General features: G+C 37.1%; 1 protein-coding gene across 1 annotated transcript in view; it reads left to right on the plus strand.

The window, feature by feature from the left end:
* LOC114293735 (signal peptide peptidase-like 5) overlaps positions 1-22,669 on the plus strand; it is a 76,860-nt gene extending 54,191 nt beyond the window's left edge. Inside the window, exons 12-15 of the mRNA XM_028237858.2 lie at positions 15,846-15,988; positions 19,841-19,911; positions 21,946-22,029; positions 22,160-22,669. Of these exons, the coding sequence (XP_028093659.2) occupies positions 15,846-15,988; positions 19,841-19,911; positions 21,946-22,029; positions 22,160-22,230 (369 nt within the window). The 3' untranslated portion in view covers positions 22,231-22,669. The remainder of the gene's footprint in view (positions 1-15,845; positions 15,989-19,840; positions 19,912-21,945; positions 22,030-22,159) is intronic.
* The last annotated feature ends 236 nt before the right edge of the window (positions 22,670-22,905 follow it).

Raw genomic sequence — 22,905 nt, forward strand, 5'->3', positions numbered from 1 at the left:
TGAGGGATGCCCAAGACGCCGATGCCATAGCCATACATCAGCGGAGGTAGTAGAAGACGTAGTGGTAGAATAAGCAAGTTTGTCCGGTTGATCTAGGAAGTAGAGACCATTTTCTGCACTACCACTGCCAATCGTCCTCCCCGTGACAAGGTCCTGAAAAAGACAATGATCAGGAAAAAACGTCACACGACAATTCAAATCCTGGGTAAGACGACTTAAGGATAACAGATTGACAGAAAACTTGGGAACATGGAGAACAGAAGATAGATGTATGGTAGGAGTGACTTGGACTAAACCTTTTCCAGAAATGGAAGAAACAGTTCCATCGGCAATCCTAACTTTGTCCTGACCTGAAGAGGGCTTATAGACAGAGAAAAGATCAGAGGAGCCAGACATATGATCTGAGGCACCAGAATCAATAATCCACGGCAAAGATGGATGACACAGGAAAGCACAAGGAGAAGATGCTAAGTTACCTGAGCGGGCAAAGGACGAGGAAGCGGTACTGAGAGCAGTAGAAGATCGGCGGTCCAACAATTGGCGCAAAGCATCCTCCAGCTCAGTATCAGAAGCTTGGGTAACAGAAGTAGAATTAGAATCAAGGGTATCAACGGCACTAGACTGATGAGCCCGGGAATAGGAACTACGGCCCCTAGATTGACCTGACCGACCTCCTCGAGAACCAGACCGATCACCGCGACCCCCAGATGGAGTCCCATGAAGCTTCCAACACGTCTCACGAGTATGCCGCGGCTTCTTGCAATAATCACAGAATACAGACTCCTTAGCAGCAGACGGATGAGGCAGGCTGAGGCCATCTCGAGGAGTAGACAGTAATGCGGAACGGTCAGTAGAGACAGGGGACATCATAGCAGACCGGCGACTCTCCTCATTTTGTACATAAGAAAATGCCTCCTGAAGTGAAGGAAGAGTATCCATACTCAGAACTCGACCCCTAACTGGATCATACTCTACATTTAGGCCGGCCAAAAATTTAAAGACCCGTTCCCGTGAGATGAACTTCTTGTACCCGACAGAATCAGTAAGGCAAACGGGCTTATAGTCTTCCAGGTGATCAAGGCGTTTCCAGCCGTTGGTGAGGAAAGTGAAGTACTGAAGAACAGTCTGCTCCCCCTGAAGTGAGCTCTCAATAGAGCAGCGCAACTCAAATGCCTGTGAAAAATTCCCTTTGCGGGAATAGGTAGCAGCCACAGCCTCCCAAACGTCCTGGGCAGTCTCCATAGATAAGTAGCCCTCACCAAGTTCTGGAACCATCGAATGGATAAGCCAACTCATAATTAAAGAGTTGGTAATCTCCCATTGGTCATAACCTGAGTCAGTGGTACTAGGTGCCTGTATCCTGCCATCAACATATCCCATCTTCCCTCTGCTCTTCAAAAACATAGTCAAGCTTTGAGACCATGCTAGGTAGTTTTGACCATTAAATAGAGAGGTGGTGATTTTCAGGCTAGGGTTGGGGTTCTCAGTCATGGTAGTAGGTAGAATGGGACTTTCACTCTTTGGTGTTTGAGAAGAAGGGGACGCACTGGTGGAATCTGTCATGGATACAATACTACCGAACCCGCAACAAAACTAGTAGCAATCACAAACCTGGAAGGTGGTAATGATATAACAGGCACAATGACCACTATAAAGATATAACAAAATTTAAGAAACCATTTTTTTTTTTTTTTTTTTTTTTTTCGGTTTTTTTTTTTTTCTTTTTTTTTTTTTTTTTATATATAAATTGATATCAGGATATATACATGGATTTATATATAAATATAAATATATATATATATCAGGCTAGTTTTATATATATATTAATATATATATCTATTTATATATACACTAGGTCTGAGATCATACCACAGTGAGGATGAGTGACGACGACGATGAGGGGTGAGGAAGACGAGTGACGAACGTCTGGAGGAGCTGGACGAGTGACGAGCAGAGGGGCTGAGGAGCTGAGGAAGACGACGACGAGCTGAGGAGCTGAGGAGATCGACGAGCAGAGGAGAAGAACGAAGACGAAGAACGAAGACGAAGCAGATGGTCCAACCGGTTGATGAAGACGAAGCAGCGTGACAACAGTGACTGAAGATCGACCCAGTAGATGATCCAACTAGGTACGTTTTTGAACCCTAACCCTAGAGGTGAAGCTCTGATACCATGAAGCTTGGGTAACCAGCTTAGGGTATGATAGAAGATCACCCCTTATTTATAAATGAAGATTAGGGTTTACAAAGAAAACAATTACAAGATGATCCCTGAGGGTATAAAATGATTACAGACCCTACTCACTTTCGGCTAATATAATATGCCAAACACTTTCGGCTAATATAATATGCTAACATGTCCAACTATGACAAGATTTGGGGCAAAGAATTGGGGAAGGCCACATGCTGTGTATCAAGGAAGGCGCTCCGTAGTTGAAATGAAGGCGCCAGGCAATCGGACTCTGGGCTTGGGCCCAATGAAACATTGCACCATGGGATCCAGCACCTGACCCGTTCGAGGACTTTCCCCATTGGGCCCAAGATGCAACCCAACCTCAGAAGTTGCCAGTGGGGCCAAATGTTCTTTAGGTTTTAACAACGAAAGGCCCAATTGGGCCCCCTCCCCTACTTGACTCCTGAAAGACACAACTCCAAAACCTACTCCGAAGAAACCCACGCCACGTCAAACAAGGTACGGGCCAATGGCCACAACTCCTGAACCATCTCATAATAGATGAGCAAGTGATTCACAATCTCCCCATCATGTATACACATAAAACACCATTTAACATGCACTTCCCTTCTTCTAATCAGATTGTCAATCAAAAGAATCGCACACCAATTGCCGTCCAAACATATCGAGTTGACTATTATCTTGCTTTAATTATTTATAGCATCGACATATAAGAGAAGAAGAACAAGGCCAGTAGAAGTACAATGAACAAAAAGAGCAGAATCATGTTGGTTGGGACAAAAATCAATTTGGAGAGCAATAGACTGAAACCGCTCAAACCATGCCCATAGAGACTGCTTAAGACCATAGAGGGCATGGCGAAGATGGCAAACAAAGCTTGGAAGATGAGATAGGTCAGGTGGAGGTCGCATATATACTTCCTTAGCAAGATGTCCATTAAGAAAAGCATGCTTGACATCTAACTGAAAAAAGGCCATAGATGTGCAGTAGCAATAGCGATAAGAGTACGAATAGTAATCATCTTGGCGATATGAGCAAAAGTTTCTTTGTAATCTATCACATATTCTTAAGAAAACCCGTTTGCAGTCAAATGGGCTTTGTAACGTTCCAAAAAGCCATCAGAAAGAATCTTAACCTTGTAAACCCATTTGCAACCCACAAGATTTTTGTCAGCAAGCAACGAAACTAAGTCCCAAGTCTGAGTTTTAGCAAAATCAATTAACTTCTTATTTATGGCAGCAACCCAATTCGCATTATGGCATACTTCTTTTTAGGACTTGGATTCATAATAAGTATGAAGACAAGAAAGAAAAGAATGATAGGAGGAAGAGAAACATGTATTAGTGAAACCAAATCTTACTGGGGGATGAGATTCCCGAGGGGGATAGTGAGGTGCAAGAGGAGCGGGATCTAGAGATACAAGAGGGAGAGCAATAAAGTCAGACGAGGGGGAATTCGAAGGTGCATTGCGACACTTGCAAACAGGAAGAGGAGCAAGCGAAGGAGTTGAAGAGCTGGAAGGAGGTAGTTTGGACACCTCAAGATTAGAGACCAAATCATTTGGGGGGGTTCATCAGGAGGAAAGGGGTCAATATGAACCAATTCATCCTTGGCAATGGGAACAAAGGTAGCAGGAAGAGTACAATAGGGGAGTTTTTCTAAGAAGGTGACATGTCGAGAAACATAGAGCTTTTTGGTCACAAGATCATAACAGTGATAACCCTGTTGATAAAATACCATACCCTAGGAATACACATAAGAAAGCAGGAACTGAGTTTGGAGCGATCCCGTTTGGGAAGAAGAACAAAAGATGCAGAGCCAAAAACATGAAGAAGAGAGTAATTGGGAACGACGCCAAGATGGGGCTCATAAGGAGAGGGACCTCAGAGAAGAGGGATAGGCATCCTATTGAGAAACTGTGCAACATTGAGCACAACTTCTCCACAGAACAAAGATAGCATATCGAGCTGTATCGAAGAGGTGGCGATGTTTGCGTTCAGCTCAACCGTTCTATGCAGGTGTATCAGAAAAAAAGGACTGATGAATATTACCATTAGAAACTAAAAACTCAGTAAACTCAGACAACAAATACTCACCCCCCAAGTTAGAGCAAAGGGCTTCAATGGTGGTAGAAAACTGAGTGTAACAATGGAGTGGAAAGTCGAATGAATTTTGTAAAAATCATATTTGCGTGTCATTAAATAGATCTATGTAAACCGATTATAATCATCAACAAAGGACACATAATACTGTGAGCCACCCTTGATAACAATGAGGGAAGGGCCCCAAACATTAACATGAATCAACTGAAAGGGAGAAGAAGAAATAGAGCTACTTTTATTAAAAGAAAGAGTAGACATTTTGCAAATGTAGAACCACTGCACTCAGTAATGCCACAAATGGAAAAATTAAATGACCAGATTTAGCTAAAAGTTTCAAAGGATCACTAAATAAGTGACCCAATCTAGAATGCCAAATATATAAAAAGGGAAGAACTGAAGGCAGCTCCAAAGGATCATGCAAGCTCTCTAAGACATAAAGTTCTCCAACTCTACGCCCGATCTCAATGTGCCTCTTGGATACCTGATCCTGCACAACACAATGAGAAGAAGAGAAAACAACATCAAAATCAAAATAGACAATTGACTAATAGCTATAAGGCTAAGAGAGAGTTGAAGCACAAAAAAGACACAACAAATAGACAAAAGAGGAGGAGATTGAACCAATAATCAATTAGTCTTAAACTAAATTACCGAATCTAGTTGAACAAATTTCTGGATTTTAATGGAATGAAAACATAAAATTACAAATATCAAAAAGGATTTAATGAAATAAATAAAACACTAGGGTAGTGGAATCCATCACATACATCTTATTCATGTTGATTAATTCTTCAATTTTCTTTCACAATAACTTGGTGGCAAAACTCTTTTATTGTGGATAATAAAACATGAAAGTTCTTTTTATTAATTTTCATAAAATATATTTTTCTTTTGCCACACAAAAGCTTAGAATCAAAATATTGATTGACTCCATCAAAACACAATTTATATCCACTTTTAACAAACCATAAATTGAGTCCAACGTAACACAACAAAAATCCAATTTTAATTTTCAGTTAAAAATAGGCGAGTGATTAAGAAAATATTATTTGAATTAAAGCATATTTATTTATTGAAGACATTAATTTACATGAATAATTATAAATAATTAGATATGTGATTTCATCCAAACCTTAACAATTTATTTAGCCTAACATGCTTATACTAAAAATAAAAGCAATAATTGAAATAAACATACTTGAATCCATTGCATTTTTATTTATTTTTTCTTTTTTGTGTGTTTGAGCAACAACAACAAAATTTCATTGATAACAAAAGTTGAAAACGGGTGGAGGACAAGAAGTTATCATACAATGACAAGAAATCAAAGCAGTAAAAAGCAAAGAAACGAATGGAAAAGAATTAAAAATATAAAATGGAAAAGAATTAAAAATATAAAATAATAATAAAACCCAACCTTCTCTTGTAGATGTTTGTATCCCTATTTATAAACCAAACCAAATCAAGCCAAGCCTTAAGTCCCATTAAATGGGGTCAGCTACATGAATCCTTCTTCTCCATGCATCCCTATCAAAGGCCATTTCGTTAGTCAAATTAAGTAGATCTATATCTCTATTTACAACTCTAACCAGCGTTAATTTAGGCCTACCTCGTGAGTTGTACGGCACACACGTATAATATAATTCAAATTGATGGAACTTAATCTCTTGTTGGAAGGGATTTTAGCTTAGGCTAAAGATCCAGTGCTTTGCGCAAGTTGGTGCACTTCCTTAAAAACATGAAACCAGTTGCTTCCAGCAAGTCTAGAACCATGGACCACCAAAGAACATGTAACCAAGTGAACAACCAACTACGCTAAAAACGAAGTTGTGTTTTAATGCTCCCATTTATTATTTGACTTCTTTCCATGTAGATTCAACTTCCGTCATTTATCATCAATTTTCCAGTACATTTCTGGAATACCTATCAAAGATGAAAAATGTAAAAATTGATGTATATTATTGATTGATGTATTAATTGATATTGTGTATATTACAAATGGTGAGTGGCTCATTATATAGGAGAGGGTGAGTGTAGTAGGTGAGGAGTAGGTGGTAGTGGTGTAGTGGGTTAGGTTTAGTGGAGTAGGTGAGGTGGTAGTGGTGTAGTGGGAGTGGGTGAAGTAGGTGATAGGTTTTAACAGCCCTCCGCAAACTCAAGGGGGATAGGAACTAACCAACTTGAGTTTGGAGAGAGGTACAAAACAAGAAAATACATAAAAATAAAAAAAAAAGGATAGGAGACACTGTATGGTCGTGTCAGACCATTGGTGAAGACACTGAATGGTGGTGTCATAACGTTGTAGAGGACACTGTATGGTGGTGTCATAACGTTGTAGAGGACACTGTATGGGGGTGTCATAACGGTGTAGAGGACACTGGATGGCGGTGTCGGACCGTTGTAGAAGACAGTTTATGGGGTCATGTCGGACCGTTGTAGCAGACAATGTTGTGACAGTTGTTGTGACAGTTTACGGAGTCTTGCTGGACCCTTGTAGAAACTAACCGGAATCAATGTCGGGACAGTTTACAGAGTCTTGTCGGACCCTTGTAGAAACTAACCGGAATCTATGTCGGGACAGTTTACAGAGTCTTGTCGGACCCTTGTAGAAACTAACCGGAATCTATGTCGGGACAGTTTACAGTCTTGTCGGACCCTTGTAGAAACTAACCGGAATCTATGTCGGGACAGTTTACAGAGTCTTGTCGGACCCTTAAAAAGTCGCACCCTCAAAAGGTGTGCCCAATCTTTCAAAAGGTGTGCCCAATCTTTCAAAAAGGCGTGCCATCAAAAGGCGTGCCATCAAAAGGCGCGCCCAAGTTGTCGGCGAGCACCGAGAGGCGCATGATGCGCGTGTCTGCCTCTTCGTCAGGGTCTTTATAAACTAAGGCAGAGGCTGAGGCTTGGAAGCAGAGACAAAAAACCTGCTAAAAAAACTCAGAAAAACTCTTCGTTTTCTGAGAGAGATTTCTGAGAGAGATACTCTGTAACACTCTGTTGTCCAGAAAATGGCTTCATCTTCCCGTGGTCTGCTCACTCTCTTTCCAGACCTTAACGAGTCCACAAGAGAAATAACTGGTGCGGTGGCCAGTGAACCTCAACCAAACACCTCTGTGTTTGCTCCGTTGAACTTTCCGATGCGGTCGGTGGGGCAAAAAATGGCGGTGCAAACTGATATTGAGGCCAATCAGTATACTCTGAAGTCATGCGTGGAAACCATGACTGCGGTCACAAATTTGTTGCACCGGCTGCAGAGCAGGACAAATGAGGTGCAATAGTTAAACTCCCAGCTGGCTCTGCTCCAACGCATGTATAAGGATGCGCGAGCAGAGATAAGTGTGCTAAAGGCGGAAAATAAGGAGCTGAAGCGGAAGGCCACCGTGATGTTCCGATTTGGAGGGCCGCCATATGCTGCAGTGGAGGAGCAGAGTGGAGTGATCGTGCCCAGTGGAGTGGGAAACACGGAGGCAGCACCGTCAAGGGCCGCCCAGGACGGAGGCAAAAAGAAAAGACCGGCGGCAGAGTAGAGAAGAAGTGAGGTCGATGTATGACCGCTGCAGAAAAGAAAACAAAGCTTTTGTTGTTGGTTGTTTGTTTGTTTGTTTTTTTTTTTTTTTTTTTTTTTTTTTTTGTGTGTGTAAGTGTGATCGGGGTTGATCCCCGAGATGAATAAAAGGACAAGGTTGTGGAATGTAAATCTATATGGTATGAATGGAATTTTGAAAAAGAATAAGAAAAAAAAAATGTGAAAGAAAAATAAGAAAAAAATTGAAATCAAAACGAAAGAGTGGGTCTGGACGGATTGGTGAAAAAACAGCAATGGTGTTGGGAAATGGTTTTTATTTTTTATTTTTTATTTTTGTTGTTTTGTTTTTTTTTTTATTTGTCTTTTTTTTTTTTTTTTTTTTTTTTTTTTTTTTTTTTTTTTTTACAGATAAAAGATATAAAGAGGGGTTAAACTAAAAATAAAAGAAAATGATGATGGAAATAAAAATAAAAGAAAATGATGATGGAATGTCAGGGATTGATTTTTTATTTTTATTTTTCTCTTCCTTTTTTTTTTTTTTAAAACAAACATCATCATCGCATGTTTGCAGAGCACAGCTGCTTTATGTGAAAGATAAAATATAGTGGATGTGAAGATTAAAATAAAAAGAAAGGAAAGAGAGGGTTAAAAGTGAGAGAGAGAGAGAGAGAATTATTATGGTAGAGGATGGTGGAAATATATTATAATAAAAAAATATATATATATATATATTAAAATAAAAGAAAAGTGGAAAATAACGTGGGTGTTGTGTGTGTGTGTCCCTTGTCCCTGTGCTGCGGCAGTGTGTTGATATGTGTTTATTTTATTTTATGAGGGTGTCCTTGGGCAGTGTAAAGAGCTGTGAATGCACTGATTTATACAGCTGTTCTGAACTTCCACCCGGAAAATCTGTCCTCCCACATCCACGTATTAATAATGCATCACCTGTGAAAGCCATCCTTGGTTGAGGCTGATCAGGTCCATCTCCTGTAACATAGGTAACACATAGGAGACGAAGAGGATGTAGTGTAAGACGCCATAGGAGATCTGGGTTTCGAGCTTGGCGATCTCGATGCAGAGATGCGAAGGAGATTGGTTGTGGGTATTGGAGAGAGAGTGGTTCGGAGCCATTTGCGGACGACGGAGGGAGTGGAGGTGACGGTGGTGGCGAGATCTGCCAGCAAGAGGGCTGGAGTGGCGGAGTAAGCATCGGCAGGACTTGCTTACCGGGGATGAGCTGCTCTCGGATTCGTGTCCATACAAGGAAAACCATAAGGAGTGTTGATGTGACTTTGGCTGTAAAGTCTCAATAGCAACTGTTGATTTTTGGTTCACTCCTGCACCTTGCTTGCATAAGGCCCAATCTGCAGAATCAAAGAAGGCACGTTCATGATCCTTGGAGATCAAAGGTTTTTTTTTTTTTTTTTTTCTTTGGAACAAGTCCTCCATATTTCTTCCCACTGGATGCCACCTCTTGTTCTTGGGTAGCAATATACTCTTCACAACTTCTGCTGTAATCTGCCATCTCTCAGCTATATATCTATCCTTGAAGTGGAGGAAGGGAGAGAAGCAAGCGGAATTTAAGAAGAAGATGCAGAGGGTCGGAAGGGATGATGCCAACGAAGGTATAAAGAAGGTATGTGTAGAGGTCCGGCGGGCGGCCAAGGCGAGGCTGCCGCCCGCCGGTGAAGCAGAATTATTCGATTCTAAACCTGCTCTGATACCATGCAAAAATTGATGTATATTATTGATTGATGTATTAATTGATATTGTGTATATTACAAATGGTGAGTGGCTCATTATATAGGAGAGGGTGAGTGTAGTAGGTGAGGAGTAGGTGAGGAGTAGGTGGTAGTGGTGTAGTGGGTTAGGTTTAGTGGAGTAGGTGAGGTGGTAGTGGTGTAGTGGGAGTGAGTGAAGTAGGTGATAGGTTTTAACAAAAAATAAATAAATAAAATAGGACAAAATAAAATATAAAATAATTCTAACAAAGTATTAATTAAGGGTACGAAATACATACTATATTGTTCACATCAAGTCTAGTGGAGTAGTATTTGGATGCGGATGACTCATGTAAACTTGTAAATGAGGATTAGATAAATGATCGGTGACAAAAGGAAGAGAAAAAGAAGTAGGGCTAGGGAGGAAATAGGATTAGAAATAGGAAGAGGGAGATCATGAACCAAAGCAATTACATCAAGGGGCTTGGAATAATAAGGTGTAGACTCAATGAAAGTGACATCCTGAAAGACAAAAAATCATTGTAAAACCGGACTATCCTTTTGAGTGTAAAAGTAGCTTGACAAAATACACTTAATGGCCTGAGGATCGAACTTATCACCACTTGGTGCAAGTTGATGAACAAAATTAACACAACCAAAAATATGAGTAGATCAAACAAAAGGACAATATCAAGGAAAAAGAGCAGAGTGAGGTGTCTTGCTCTCAAGAATAGATGGCATGCCATTTATTAATTACAATCAGTGAGAATAGCATCAATCCAGAAAATCTTGGCAACATTTATTTTAATTAACATGGTTCGAGCTACCTCGATCAAATGTAGATTCTTTTTCTCAGTGACTCCATTTTGTTGTGGAGTGTGAGAGCAAGATGACTGATAAAGAAATACTAGATTTGAGTCATAATAGAACTAAATGGACGAGAAATCAGATTATTGGCATCTTTTTGGGCTTCAATGGCTTCCGTGTTTAGGGGCATTTTGCTTTTCTTGATTTCTAGTGATTGGAAGTATGTGTGCGACTCTTAGGATTTTGTTTTACGGCTTTTGAGGACATATTGTCCTCCTTTTTTACTTTTTCTTCTCTTTTCCATTTTAGTAAAATATTTTCGTCTATTGCTAATCAAAAAAAAAAAGTATATGAACATGCAAATTAAACCGAGTTCGAATTTCAGCATAAAAAATAGAGAACTACTTATATCGATATTTCATTAAATATAACCAACGAAGTATCCCTAGAACAATCATCCACAGAGGTAACAAAAAACCAAAATTTCAATTTGAAGTAACACGACTAGGACCCTAAACATCTTAATGAACTAACATGGAAGGACTGGACACAGGGTTATTGACTCAGGAAGCAGAAGGGACACAAGACAACGATGCTTTCCCCATTGACAAGACTCACACTCTAGAACTAATACTGAACTCGAAATAGGAATCAAATGCTTTAAATTCTCCAAGGATGATGACCAAGAAGACAATGAATCTACAAAATAGATGCTACTGCTAGGTAAGTATGAGGATAAACTATTAGCACTTTGTTGTCTAGATAATAGAGACCATTTGACTCATGTCCTTTGCCAATCGTTGTTCGCATAACCGAATCTTGAATGACAACCGAATCAAGAAAAAGGGCAACAGAACAATTAAGAGATTTGGTAAGTTGACTCACAAATATCAAATTAAATGGTAAACATGGAATATAAAGAACAAGGGACAAAGAAAGGGAAGAAGTATGTTGCACTGTTCGTATGCCCAAACAGAAGTGCTAGAACCATCTGCTAAGGTGACATGAGGTAAAGATGAGGAAGAGTGGAAATGAGAAAACATATGAGATGTACATAACCCACAGATGTGAAAAAGAGGAAGATGAAGATGAAAAACAAGCAGCAAAAGCAACTTTCTGAGCTAAAGATGCTACTGGAAGTAGGGCTGCAAATGAACAAAGTCATTCGTGAACAGGCTTGAGCTCGGCTCGGTAAGGGCTCGTTCGAACTCGGTTTGTTAAATTTTTGTTGTATTCGAGCTTGAGCTTGTTAAAATCTTAATAAACAAGCCCAAACATATTAAAGCTTAGCTCGTTACTTCGGCTCGCTAGCTAGCTCATTTAACATTTATTAAATAATAGAATAAATATATTATTTATATTTTAAGTATTGTAAAAATATGCATAAAACATAGGATAAATATGTTATTTATATATTTAAATAATATGAATGTAAATAATAGCTAAATTTATGTAAATAATAGCTAACTATAGATAATACATTTACATACTAGTAGTGGAAGATATTATTATTTTGGTAAGATATGGACTTTTCTTTAGTATGTTTATATATATTGTATTATAAAATATATATAGTTGTATAATCAAAATTTCAATTGTAACTTTAGTCTCATATGCAAGTATGAATTTATAATTTTTTTGGCTCATTAACGCTCATGAATAGGCTTGAGCTCGAGTCAAGCCTAAGCAAACTCGACTTGAGCTCGGTTCGTTAAATTTTTATTGACCTCCGGCTCGAGTTCGAGCTTGTTAAAATCTTAATAAATAAGCCCAAACATACTAAAGCTTGGCTCGGCTTGTTTGCAACCCTAACTGGAAGACATGCTTGCAAGGATGCCTAATACTGAAGGAACTTAGAGTGCTCTTCCATGGAGACAACTACAGTTTTCTCCTCAACATGAGTAAAAGATGACGAAGAATCAACACGGATAAAAGTCACTGCATTTCCATACTGAGGAGGTCAGCCAATGAGATCCCAACATTTCTCTCATGTGTGATTGCTCAATTTATAATGAGAACACTCACAGGAGCTCTACCACAACCACTGCGACTATCACTAGAAAATCCACCACTACCATGATTAGCACTACCTTTACCACTATTGTAGTGACTATTGTTAGAGATAAGATTATATTGTCAAAGATATTGGATGATATGGAAGATATTATAATACATGGAGATCCCATGATTTGTGCTTATTATGATTTTTTGTATATTTGATTTATTTCAATTCCTTAACTGAAGAGATTTGATTGTTTCTCCTACTCTATATATGGTGTATCATGTAAACAAGAGTATGTGGTTAAGTGAATGAAAGATGTAGCCCACAAGGCTTTGTGTGTGTGGATGTAAGCTAATATTGGCTGAATCACATCAAACCTTTGTGTTATTTCTTTTGTCTTTTATGTCTCTATTATCTCTCCATATTCAACGTTATTGCCTTATTACAAAATTCAACTTGATATCAAAGCCAACCAAACCCTAGGCTTTTTTCTTTCTAGAATGCTTTCTTACTTCGCCTTTTTTGTTATCAAGGTCTTTTTCCCGCTTCCTTGAGTTGACCAATAGTTTGCTGATGTGGTAAGCAAACTTTGTGATTTTTACTTGTTTTGGGGTTGTTGGTGTGTTCGGTAGCATTATTCTATGAAACACCAAGTTTTCCGGCTACTTCTCTACCCTTTTAGGGTCCTTGTGCTAATGTAGTAAGCACATATTTGGTTCTTTTTTTATGTTTTGGCTATCGGTGTGTTCGGTGGCATTCTTTGTGGGATGCTATTTTTTCGGCCTTTCAATTTATGGTGATTTGCCGTTGTTTTTGGCCTTGTTGCTTTCGCTCTCCTGTTGGTTTCTGTGACTACAGTCATGATTTATTCAATGTACGTTTCTCTATTGCAAGATGTTGATTCATTGCCAATGTTCATTGAAGTTGTGATTAAAGAGAGTTATTACAATTGTTGTTGTCTTTCAGCAACTTCATTGTAGTTGTTTGTAATGATCATCCTATTTTTGAGTTCAAGTTGGATACTTCACTTCAACCATTCCATGTTCCAACTTGAGGGGGAGTGTTGGATATAAGATTATATTGTCAAAGATATCATAAGACATGGAAGATATTAGAATATATGGAGATCCCATGATTTGTGCTTATAATGATTTTTTTTTGTCTTTAATTTATTTCAATTCCTTATTTGAAGAGATTTGATCGTATCTCCACCTTTATATATATGGTGTATTATGTAAACAAGAGTATGAAGTTGAGTGAATGAAAGGTGTATGTGGCCCATAGGGTATTGTGTGTGTGGATATGGGCCAATATTGGTTGAACCACATTAAACCTTTGTGTTATTTCTTTTGTCTTTTCTGTCTCTATTATCTCTCCATATTCAACCTTATTGCCTTATTACAAAATTCACCTATTGGATTTTAGCCCAAATAAATAAATAGATAAATAACCTTTTGTGAATTTTTTATTTATCTATTCCGTATACAAATAGATATATTGTTGAATAGATAAATAAATATACGGAGCAATATATATGAGAGTAATAAAAAAATAAAACAAGTAAAGGGAAGAGAAAGCAAACTCAGTAATTTATAGTGGTTCGGCACAATCGGGCCTATGTCCACTCCTCATGTTCCTCCTTGAGAGTTCTCTACTATTCTTCAAATAGTAACAACACCACTAGCATCACAGGTGCTAGTAAACCTTTGCAACAAGTGATTCAACCCAAATCACTCACATTAAAATTATCACTCTTTTTACAAGAATAAGAATCAGGGATGTAAGACCCTTTTACAATAAAAGCTCAAAATCTCAATAGATTTTCTCTCAATAGAAATAATTAATCACTGAGAGCCCACAACATAATATTTGGGAACACTTCAATATCATAGAATTTTTCTTTTCAACACTTCTTATTTTTCTCTAACCAAAACACTTCTATATATACTCAAAATACTAGCCGCTGAGGTAGGACTCTCCTTCTTGACATTGGATCACATGGACGAGGAGAAAGCACATTGCAGCTCTGGCAGCTCGCTAGATTCACGCTGAGATTTGAAAATTTTGGCCAAGGTCGCTTTCAATAAATAGTGATAGCAAAATTTCAACACAATTACGTAAAAAACAAAGGCTGCACAGTGACTTACATAGTAACCTTTATATTAAAATATTTGTATGCACGGTAAAATCTCTATTAAAATATTTGTATATATAGTAAAATCTATTTAAATAACATTTATAATAGATCTCTCTCTTTATAATTTTTGTAATTGTTGTAGGGATTTTAAATACACTATAATAAAAATAACCTACCACCCTATGTGGGTATATCAATTTTGTTGAAAGAAGACAACCCATCAAATTTATCAAAAGATGACAACCGACCAATATCACATATGTCAAAAGAATACAACCAATCAATATCAAATTCGTCAAAAGATGACAACTCACCAATACCAAATTTGTCAAAAAATAAATACTGATGAACGGGATTTTCCAAATGTGAATAGTAAAATTTGCAAAATATTTCGTAAAGTCAGATATAACACAGTACCTTCCATTTAATTAATATTTATAACAAATACATCAAACAATATATATTTTAAACAGATAATATTTTGTGACAAAGAATATATAAAATATATATATTAAAAAAAACAATTTATCAAATAATATTTTAGACATCATCAAAATTAAACCATATGATTAACAATGAGTAGTCCTTGAACCACCACTATAGCCATTAAACTGATGACCCTTCCCATGTGAAGATTCTTGTGTGACTAGAGCAGGACGATCAGGAATATATAAGTCACAGAAAACTCTAAGAGCTATCCCTAGAAGTAACACATAAAACGCTAGAATAGACTTCAACAAGAGGAAGAAGCTCAGCACCTGCTAGAATCTGAGAATAGACAGCTCAAACTCAGGCCTCAATCCAATCAGAAATTTTGTCACAACCATTTTTTGGTGACATCATTAGTAAGCGGGAGAAAAGCAAACAAATAATTACTCTGATTAAGGGCCACACACTGCCTCTAAGATGAAAAGCAAAAAATCTACTCTGATTTAAACATGCGTACCTACATCAATGTTGAGTTTAGCTGGCTAGTTGCTTCAACTGTTGTACTTGTCCTGAATGCAAATATACCAATCATTTGCATCCTGGATTTTTCTTTTGTAGCATATGTATGTTCGAAATAATATTCACAAATATATTAGTTGCTTATTGCTTGATAGACACTTCTTACAAGGTTGATGATACAAGTCAATTAACAATTTTATGTCATGAATAAACTGCCATTTTATTTCTGATCATCTAAAATTTGGTCAAAATACTTATTTATCAACAAAAAAAAAAAACAAAAAAACAAAACAAAACAAAAATTTGGTCAAAATACATGGTATTCACATTCTCAGTTTAAATGACTTTTATTATTATTTTATTTTTTAAAATTTAGCCAACTTGATATATTTATTTTTTTTTAACATAGGTTGCTCGGGGTGACAACAGTGGCGGAGAATCCATTCCAATGCTTTTGAGAATTCCAAAACTTTTTGATCCTTGGGGTGGTTACAATATGATTGGCTTTGGAGACATTCTCTTTCCTGGTCTCCTTGTTTCATTTGCTCTAAGGTATTTTTAGTTCTTGCTTTAACATTCTAAATAAATAGTTAAGTGGAGGTGTTGAACTATTGCTTGATAGAAAATTTCCCATTTGAAATTCTCAAAATTATATTGTGGGGTCTCCAAATGTGTTTTAATTGGGCTAAAAAAAAAATTGGAAGTCATTCTAGTTGGGATAGGAGATCTCTCTAGTATATATAAAACAATGTAATGTTTCTAATCTAATTAAAATATGTTATGGAGAATTTTCAGAGCTTTTGAATCTTCTAAAATGTCATGTGTTCATAGCTTTAAACTGACTTGCCAGTTGATCTTCCCTCTACATCTTGCTTCTTGTTCTTTCCCTTAACCAAGTAACAATTAAGAGTTTTGGCCCTTGAGTTTTCTTCTAAAATGTTGTCTTGTGAAATAATACGAAAGTGCCTCTTATCACAAGTCAAGAAGTAGAGCTTCTCATAAAACCTGACCAACCACCCAATATCCTCCTGCTTTTCTACCCATTTAATATCTAAAATTCTTATGTGATTGTTTCCTATGGAAATTCACAAGTCTTTGGAAAACTTGTGTATTCTAGTTCCCTTTGTTTCACCATGTGGCCCTCAATTTCTGTCTTCAATTTATTTCTTTCACGAGAGTTTATTTCATGAGAATTGGCCTAGATCCACTTTGGCTTCTTCCCTCTACATCACATCTTTTTCAAGTTAGCCTCACTCACCCTCTTTAGCATCCAAACCTTTGATAATACCAAGGACCCCTCCAACTAATTTCTTTCAGGATGTTAGATTTGGGGAGGGATTTATGAAGGGAAAAGAAAAGTTGAGAGAAATGAGAATCAAATATAAGATGATTTTTTGTGACTTTTCCCTTCCCTTTTCCTTTCCTTACATAAATCCCTCTCCAAATCCTGGATCCGAACACAGCCTCATGGGAGTTATTCCGCTGAGCCATTCTATCTCCACTTTGTTTCTTTCATGAGAATTATTCGGCCTAGCTCCACTTTGGCTTCTTCCCTTCCCATCACCTCTTCTTCGGGTCAGCCTCCCTCACCCTTTTTAGTATCCAAACCTTTGACAATACCAAGCACCCTAGCACTTTGAAAAATCAAACTACCACATTACTCTTCATTCCATCATTTTCTACATTTTTTTTTTCCCAAGCAAGTAAATTTGAATGAAAGAAAAGAAAATTACATATTCACAAGGGGTAATTTTCCTCTTTTTTTTTTTTTTTTTTTTTATCTTGGATAAATGAAGTTTATCATGTATTGTTTCTATGATGTGAACTGTTTGTAATGCACAGACTTATAGCACCAGTGGTTTCAGTTAACCATTAAGAAGCCTCAACACCTGCGGGCTAGAAATCCCCGATAATGCTTTATGATGGGTGCTCTAAATCTCGATTCATTGCACTTGGGTAAGGAATGGTATCATGTCACTATAACCATTGTCTGTGTAACGCCCCAAATTTATAGCCCAAATGATAATACAACAATCATGGCTTTTTCAAAGAAAACCGAATATAAATCTTCAAACTTACATTACATGATACAATAGTTCTTCACGCAACAATACATTAATCCAACAACAAGTAAATAAACAAATAAATACCCTCAAGGGTTTACAAGTTTCCAAGACTTGAGCCTGGTTACACAAAACGATTATTCAAACCCACACAAACACAACCCTTGGTTTACACACAGAGTCACAGCAAAATGAGAGTATTGTACTCCCAACACACGTACTTTCACGCCCCTAGTTGGGTGGGATCACCACATCTTTTCCTGCACAAAAATCCCGTAGGGTGAGCATAAAGTCCAGTAGGAAATTCTTAACAAAGTATATACATTTTATTCAAGTCTCAAGAGATGAAATGCACATGCCATGCTATGCCCTTTGTAAAGATAAATCACATTTTCATCTTTTGAAAACCATCATGCTTAATGATATCATTCAATTTCAATTGCTCAAAACCTAACAATTTATTTCAATGGCGGTAAATACGACTCTGGTAATCCCTAGGTCGGTGTCTGCAAGTAGATTATACAAGTACTATCAAATTGTCATTTTTACCGGTATTAACCGGAAGGCTCAACACCTATCCGCGCGGGTTTTCGGTCTTTCACCCCGGACTCTCAGGCCAATTTATTCAATATCATCTACACCACCTATTCAAGACTTACCAACGTATTTACTCCAAAACTATTCCATGAAAACTTGTTTCTCAACATTCTTTTCTCAATGTAAGTTTTCAAATCAACTTTCAAAGTTTAATATAATCAAATGAATTGATATGCCAATTTCACAATATGAATATAAATACTTTTATTCCAATTCATCATCCAAGGAATAAGACAATTCCCTTTTCTCAAGTATCCTCAACAATTAGTTATTTCAAGACTATTTCAACGTTTTGAACAATAATTTTCAAAATGAACAACAATCCTTATATTCCCTGAAATTCATCATTTATATAAATATAAATAAGAAAATTTTCAAACATCAATTTATTTTGACACACAAAATAAATATAACAATATCATTCATGGATTTTCAGTCTTCTAAAAATTTTTTCCAAATTTTAGGTTTTCTCACCAAAACTATACGACTCAAATATTTTGAAAGAAAACTTTTCAAAATTATCTTTTCTTCAATCAACGAAAATCAAAACCCATAAGATCATTTTAAAAGAACAAGAGACAAACCCACTTTCAAAATCGCTCAACTTCTCGAATCAACAATCAATTTTCAAAGCTATCGAAAGATGATTTCGAAAATTATATAGATCTTGCAAAAATATATATATAACTCTAAGAAAATCCCTACCTCAAGTTTTGAAGAAGAAATGAGATGAAACTCCCAAAATCAACGGTGTCGAAACTTGATCTTCACCGCACACAACGAAGCCCTCAAAAAGTTAACCAACTTTGATGAAGAACCTATGGCAGAACTCTAATAGATCTCGAGAAATCAAGGTTTTGATCCAATTTGGCGCAGGGAAATGAAGAGAGAAGGGAGAGGAAAGGGTTTTTAGAGAGAGAGAGATATACAAAACTGATCTGAAATATCAGATTCACGAACTGATATAACATGGTCCACTCGAGCGTGGAACGCCCCGCTCGAGCGTCAAATACACTTTCCTAGTACTTTTGCAGGCAAGTCAAACTTCTGGAACCAAACATTCTCCGCTCGAGCGCATAAACGGCCGCTTGAGGGGACAAGCAATTTCTAATGCATTTTGCATTTTTGCATTTTTGCTTCGGGGGCGCTGCCCCTCAACCCCGCCAAGGCGATGCCCTACGACCCGCCAAGGGGCACTGCCCTTGGACCCCCGTGAGCTGACCGGGCTACTCGATCCCCGACATACTCAGCGAAGTGACAAAACTGGGATCGCTACAGTCTGTCTATGCCACGACTTATGTCTAGAATAAAAGGAAACGTATATGAGCTTGTGATTTTTTCTCTTCATTATTTTAGAGAGCCATGCTTTTTAAATGTTGTATGCTTGTTTTACAACATTAATGGTCAGATGTCAACTTCATCCTTTTATGATGTGTGATATTGAGCTCTTGTTAAAGAAGACACAAAAGGCCCAGGGGAAACATTAAATTACTGATGCATTGTTGACTAAGTGTTATCAGATCTTTGGATGATGCTCTAACTTATGAAGTGCCAAATAGCAAATGTTTTAAGAGATCCTTTCAATTGGCCTTTCAATTCGTTCAGGATCTTTTGCTAGATGAAAATATGTTGATATTATAAGACTAGTTTTCTTATTCTAATAAGTTTCGTGGTTTTTTTTTTTTTTTTTTCAAAGTTTTGTCTGTTGTTTGTAATTCTTGTGGGTTTCCTTTGGTTGTTCCAGGTATGACAAAGCCAATAAGAAGGGTGTACTAAATGGATACTTCCTTTGGTTGACAATTGGCTATGGATCAGGTAGGTAGTCCTGCATTGGTTTGTGTTTTCTTCACTTAAATGCACTTCTATGATGTTGATTTTTTGTCCTCCATAAATTTTGAATGAGAATGGAACTTGTGTCAATTGTATATAATGGTCAGGCTTAGGCAAAAAAAAAAAAAAAAAAGCCTCTATTGAATGGTATTTGTGAATAGGCTTAACCCGTCAAACTAGATGGCACTGCATATGAAGCAGTGTGCTGGTGTGCCTTAGAATGTTAAAAAAATCTGCAAATAGTACAAGGTGTAATTCAAATTGGTGATCAGTCTGTTTACTTAATGTAAGAATTTGGACAAATATCCTTGCAAACTTAGTACCTAATGGTCAGCACATTAGTTACATGTCAATAAAGAAAAAGAAAATAGTCATTACATCTGTTGGTCTATACTGCATTTGGCTATCCATCACAAACAATTTTTCTGTTTTGATACTACTACTCATCCCATCACAACATTTCCTGTCACGTTCCGATTGTTTAAAGTTTAGTTTGGCAAAAACTAATTAATCTAAGCGTGATTATTAGTTAGAAACTCATTTTTATTTACTTCATTTCCCAAATCATTTCCTTTATCATTTACAAATTTTCCAGTTTGCCTTATAAAAGCTGATTATTTAATCATTTATCAAAATAATACTCCATATTCATTATTGAAATCCTTAATTGCCAAATTGCCAAAAAGTGGTAATTTAGCTAAAAGGGTTCAATAGTGACTGATGTACTTTGCATTGAAAAAAATGACTAACTTGATTTTATTTTTATTTTTTTTTGTAAAAGATTGATCTATTGATAAAAATACTCCTTTTATCTTATTTTCAAAAATGTCAAGTTTAGCCACTGTCGCCCAATTTTAACTAAATTATTCAGAAATCCACTCTTGCAATGGCACACCCTCACTTAGAATATAGAGCCGTCTCCAAATGAAATGAAATGACACACATAATTGAAATATAGAAAGTAAATTTCTAACTACATATTACAGACCCAAAATAGATTGACATTAAATACAATTAAAGGCCCGCAGGTCAGTAACTAATGTAATATATTGACATTAAACACATAATTCATGCAATATTACCAGACATATGAGAATGGACCAGGTCAGTAAGCTCACTATTGTGAGTAGTGAGTGCAACATGAGAATCAGAAGTGGGAGGACCCAACTGGGATGGAGAGACATCATTCGCAACCTGATGCACATAATCAGACTTACCATACTTTTTTCAACACCGGGGTTTTGTATGTCCAATGGAACCACAATGATCACACTTTCTGTCACCACGGGATGTGGAACCACTATAAGAAACCCCACCATATGAAGTATGCTCACAAGAACTAGTATTGGAGATCCCACCATGTGGATTTTGACCACGAGACCCATCAGTAGAATCACTGTTATCAGAACTGCCACGAAAACCACCATGATTAGAACCACAACCACTACTTACTAGAAACCAAGGCAGAACAGGCAAAAGGAAGCAGAACCAGACAGAGGGGAGTTCTGGCCCAATCAGGACCGTAATAGGCGGGAGTAAGCATTAGCAGCTATAGGAAGTGTCTCACTGTCAAGAATTTGATCCTTAAAACCCCATAAGCTGGAATCCAACCCGGAAAGCAACAATGCTATCATAGTAGGCATTTAGCCATGTTTGTTTCATTGAGCCAGAGATGTCCAAAATCCTTGCTTGAGACTTTTGAAGTTTTAAGTGTCACCAAGCATAATTCAACTCATAGAAGGACCTGGCTTGACATTGAAGTATTCATATACAAACAGAATTAACAGAATGATTATGTATGAGAATTATGTTTGTATACCTGGCTTGACATTGAAGTATTCATATACAAACAGACCCATCAGCTGGACTTAAAATTCAAAAGTGCCACTTCCACATCATTCTAGATGAGAATTTGTATGAGAATTATGTTTGTATACCATTTTCCTTTTGGAAATTGTGCATATTGCATGGAATTATATATATATTGTCCGAGACTAATGAAGGAATTTCTTACTGCAGGCCTCTTTTTCACTTACCTAGGCTTGTATCTAATGAATGGACATGGTCAACCTGCTCTCCTATACCTTGTTCCATGTACATTAGGTAATAATTGTGTCGTTGTCACTTAAAGCTGAGATTGCATATATATAATCTTTATGGATACTTAATGGGAATTTTGTTGGATACTTGGATTACATTTCTCAACTTTTTTTCATTCAATTTTGTACCTCAGGGGTTTCTGTCATCTTGGGTCTGGTTAGAGGTGAGCTGAAAGATCTCTGGAACTATGGCACAGATGATTAACCTTGTATGGAAGCTTGATGAATCAGATTGGTTGCATCTTTCAAACCTGGAGGTTAAACGACGCTGATTTACAGCAAATACCATCCATGAGGAAAACAAAAAGGTTTGGCTTCTTCATATATAACGGTATTATGATCAGTTCAAGTGGTACATAAGGTACAAGGCCCTTCAAGTCCTTTTGCGGCTGTTCATCCTTGTAATTAATTCTCATATATGTATTGCCTTTGCATTTAAATATATTGAATTATTCTTTAAATATATTGAAGAATTATTCTTTCATGTATTTAAATATATTTTTCTTCCTCTCTCTGGCTGAGGTGTATGTGAGATGAGCTCAGTCCAGAGCAGTTGGACATTTGTACGATTCTTATAATTGAATGCTTTAAATGTAAAGTTCATAGATGACATGATAATATGATATTTGTTAAATCTTTGCAAATTTACGCTTTTTTTTTCCTGAAAAAAATGAATGGTCAATTCAGGAAATGATACATGCCATTCATTTTTTCGAAGGAAAATGCTTTGAAAAATGTGATTTGATCGTGTAGCTATCGATCTCTGATTAACTTGATTTTTGGTATGGATGGTTTATTCGATGAACCTTACAAAATGAACAATTTAGATTATCAAGATGAGCCCACAAAGTGGATCTAGGGAAACCGGCATGGTAGTGGA

This window comes from Camellia sinensis, chromosome 7 (genome assembly GCF_055761805.1).
Source record: "Camellia sinensis isolate YWXY chromosome 7, ASM5576180v1, whole genome shotgun sequence".
Lineage (NCBI taxonomy): Eukaryota > Viridiplantae > Streptophyta > Magnoliopsida > Ericales > Theaceae > Camellia > Camellia sinensis.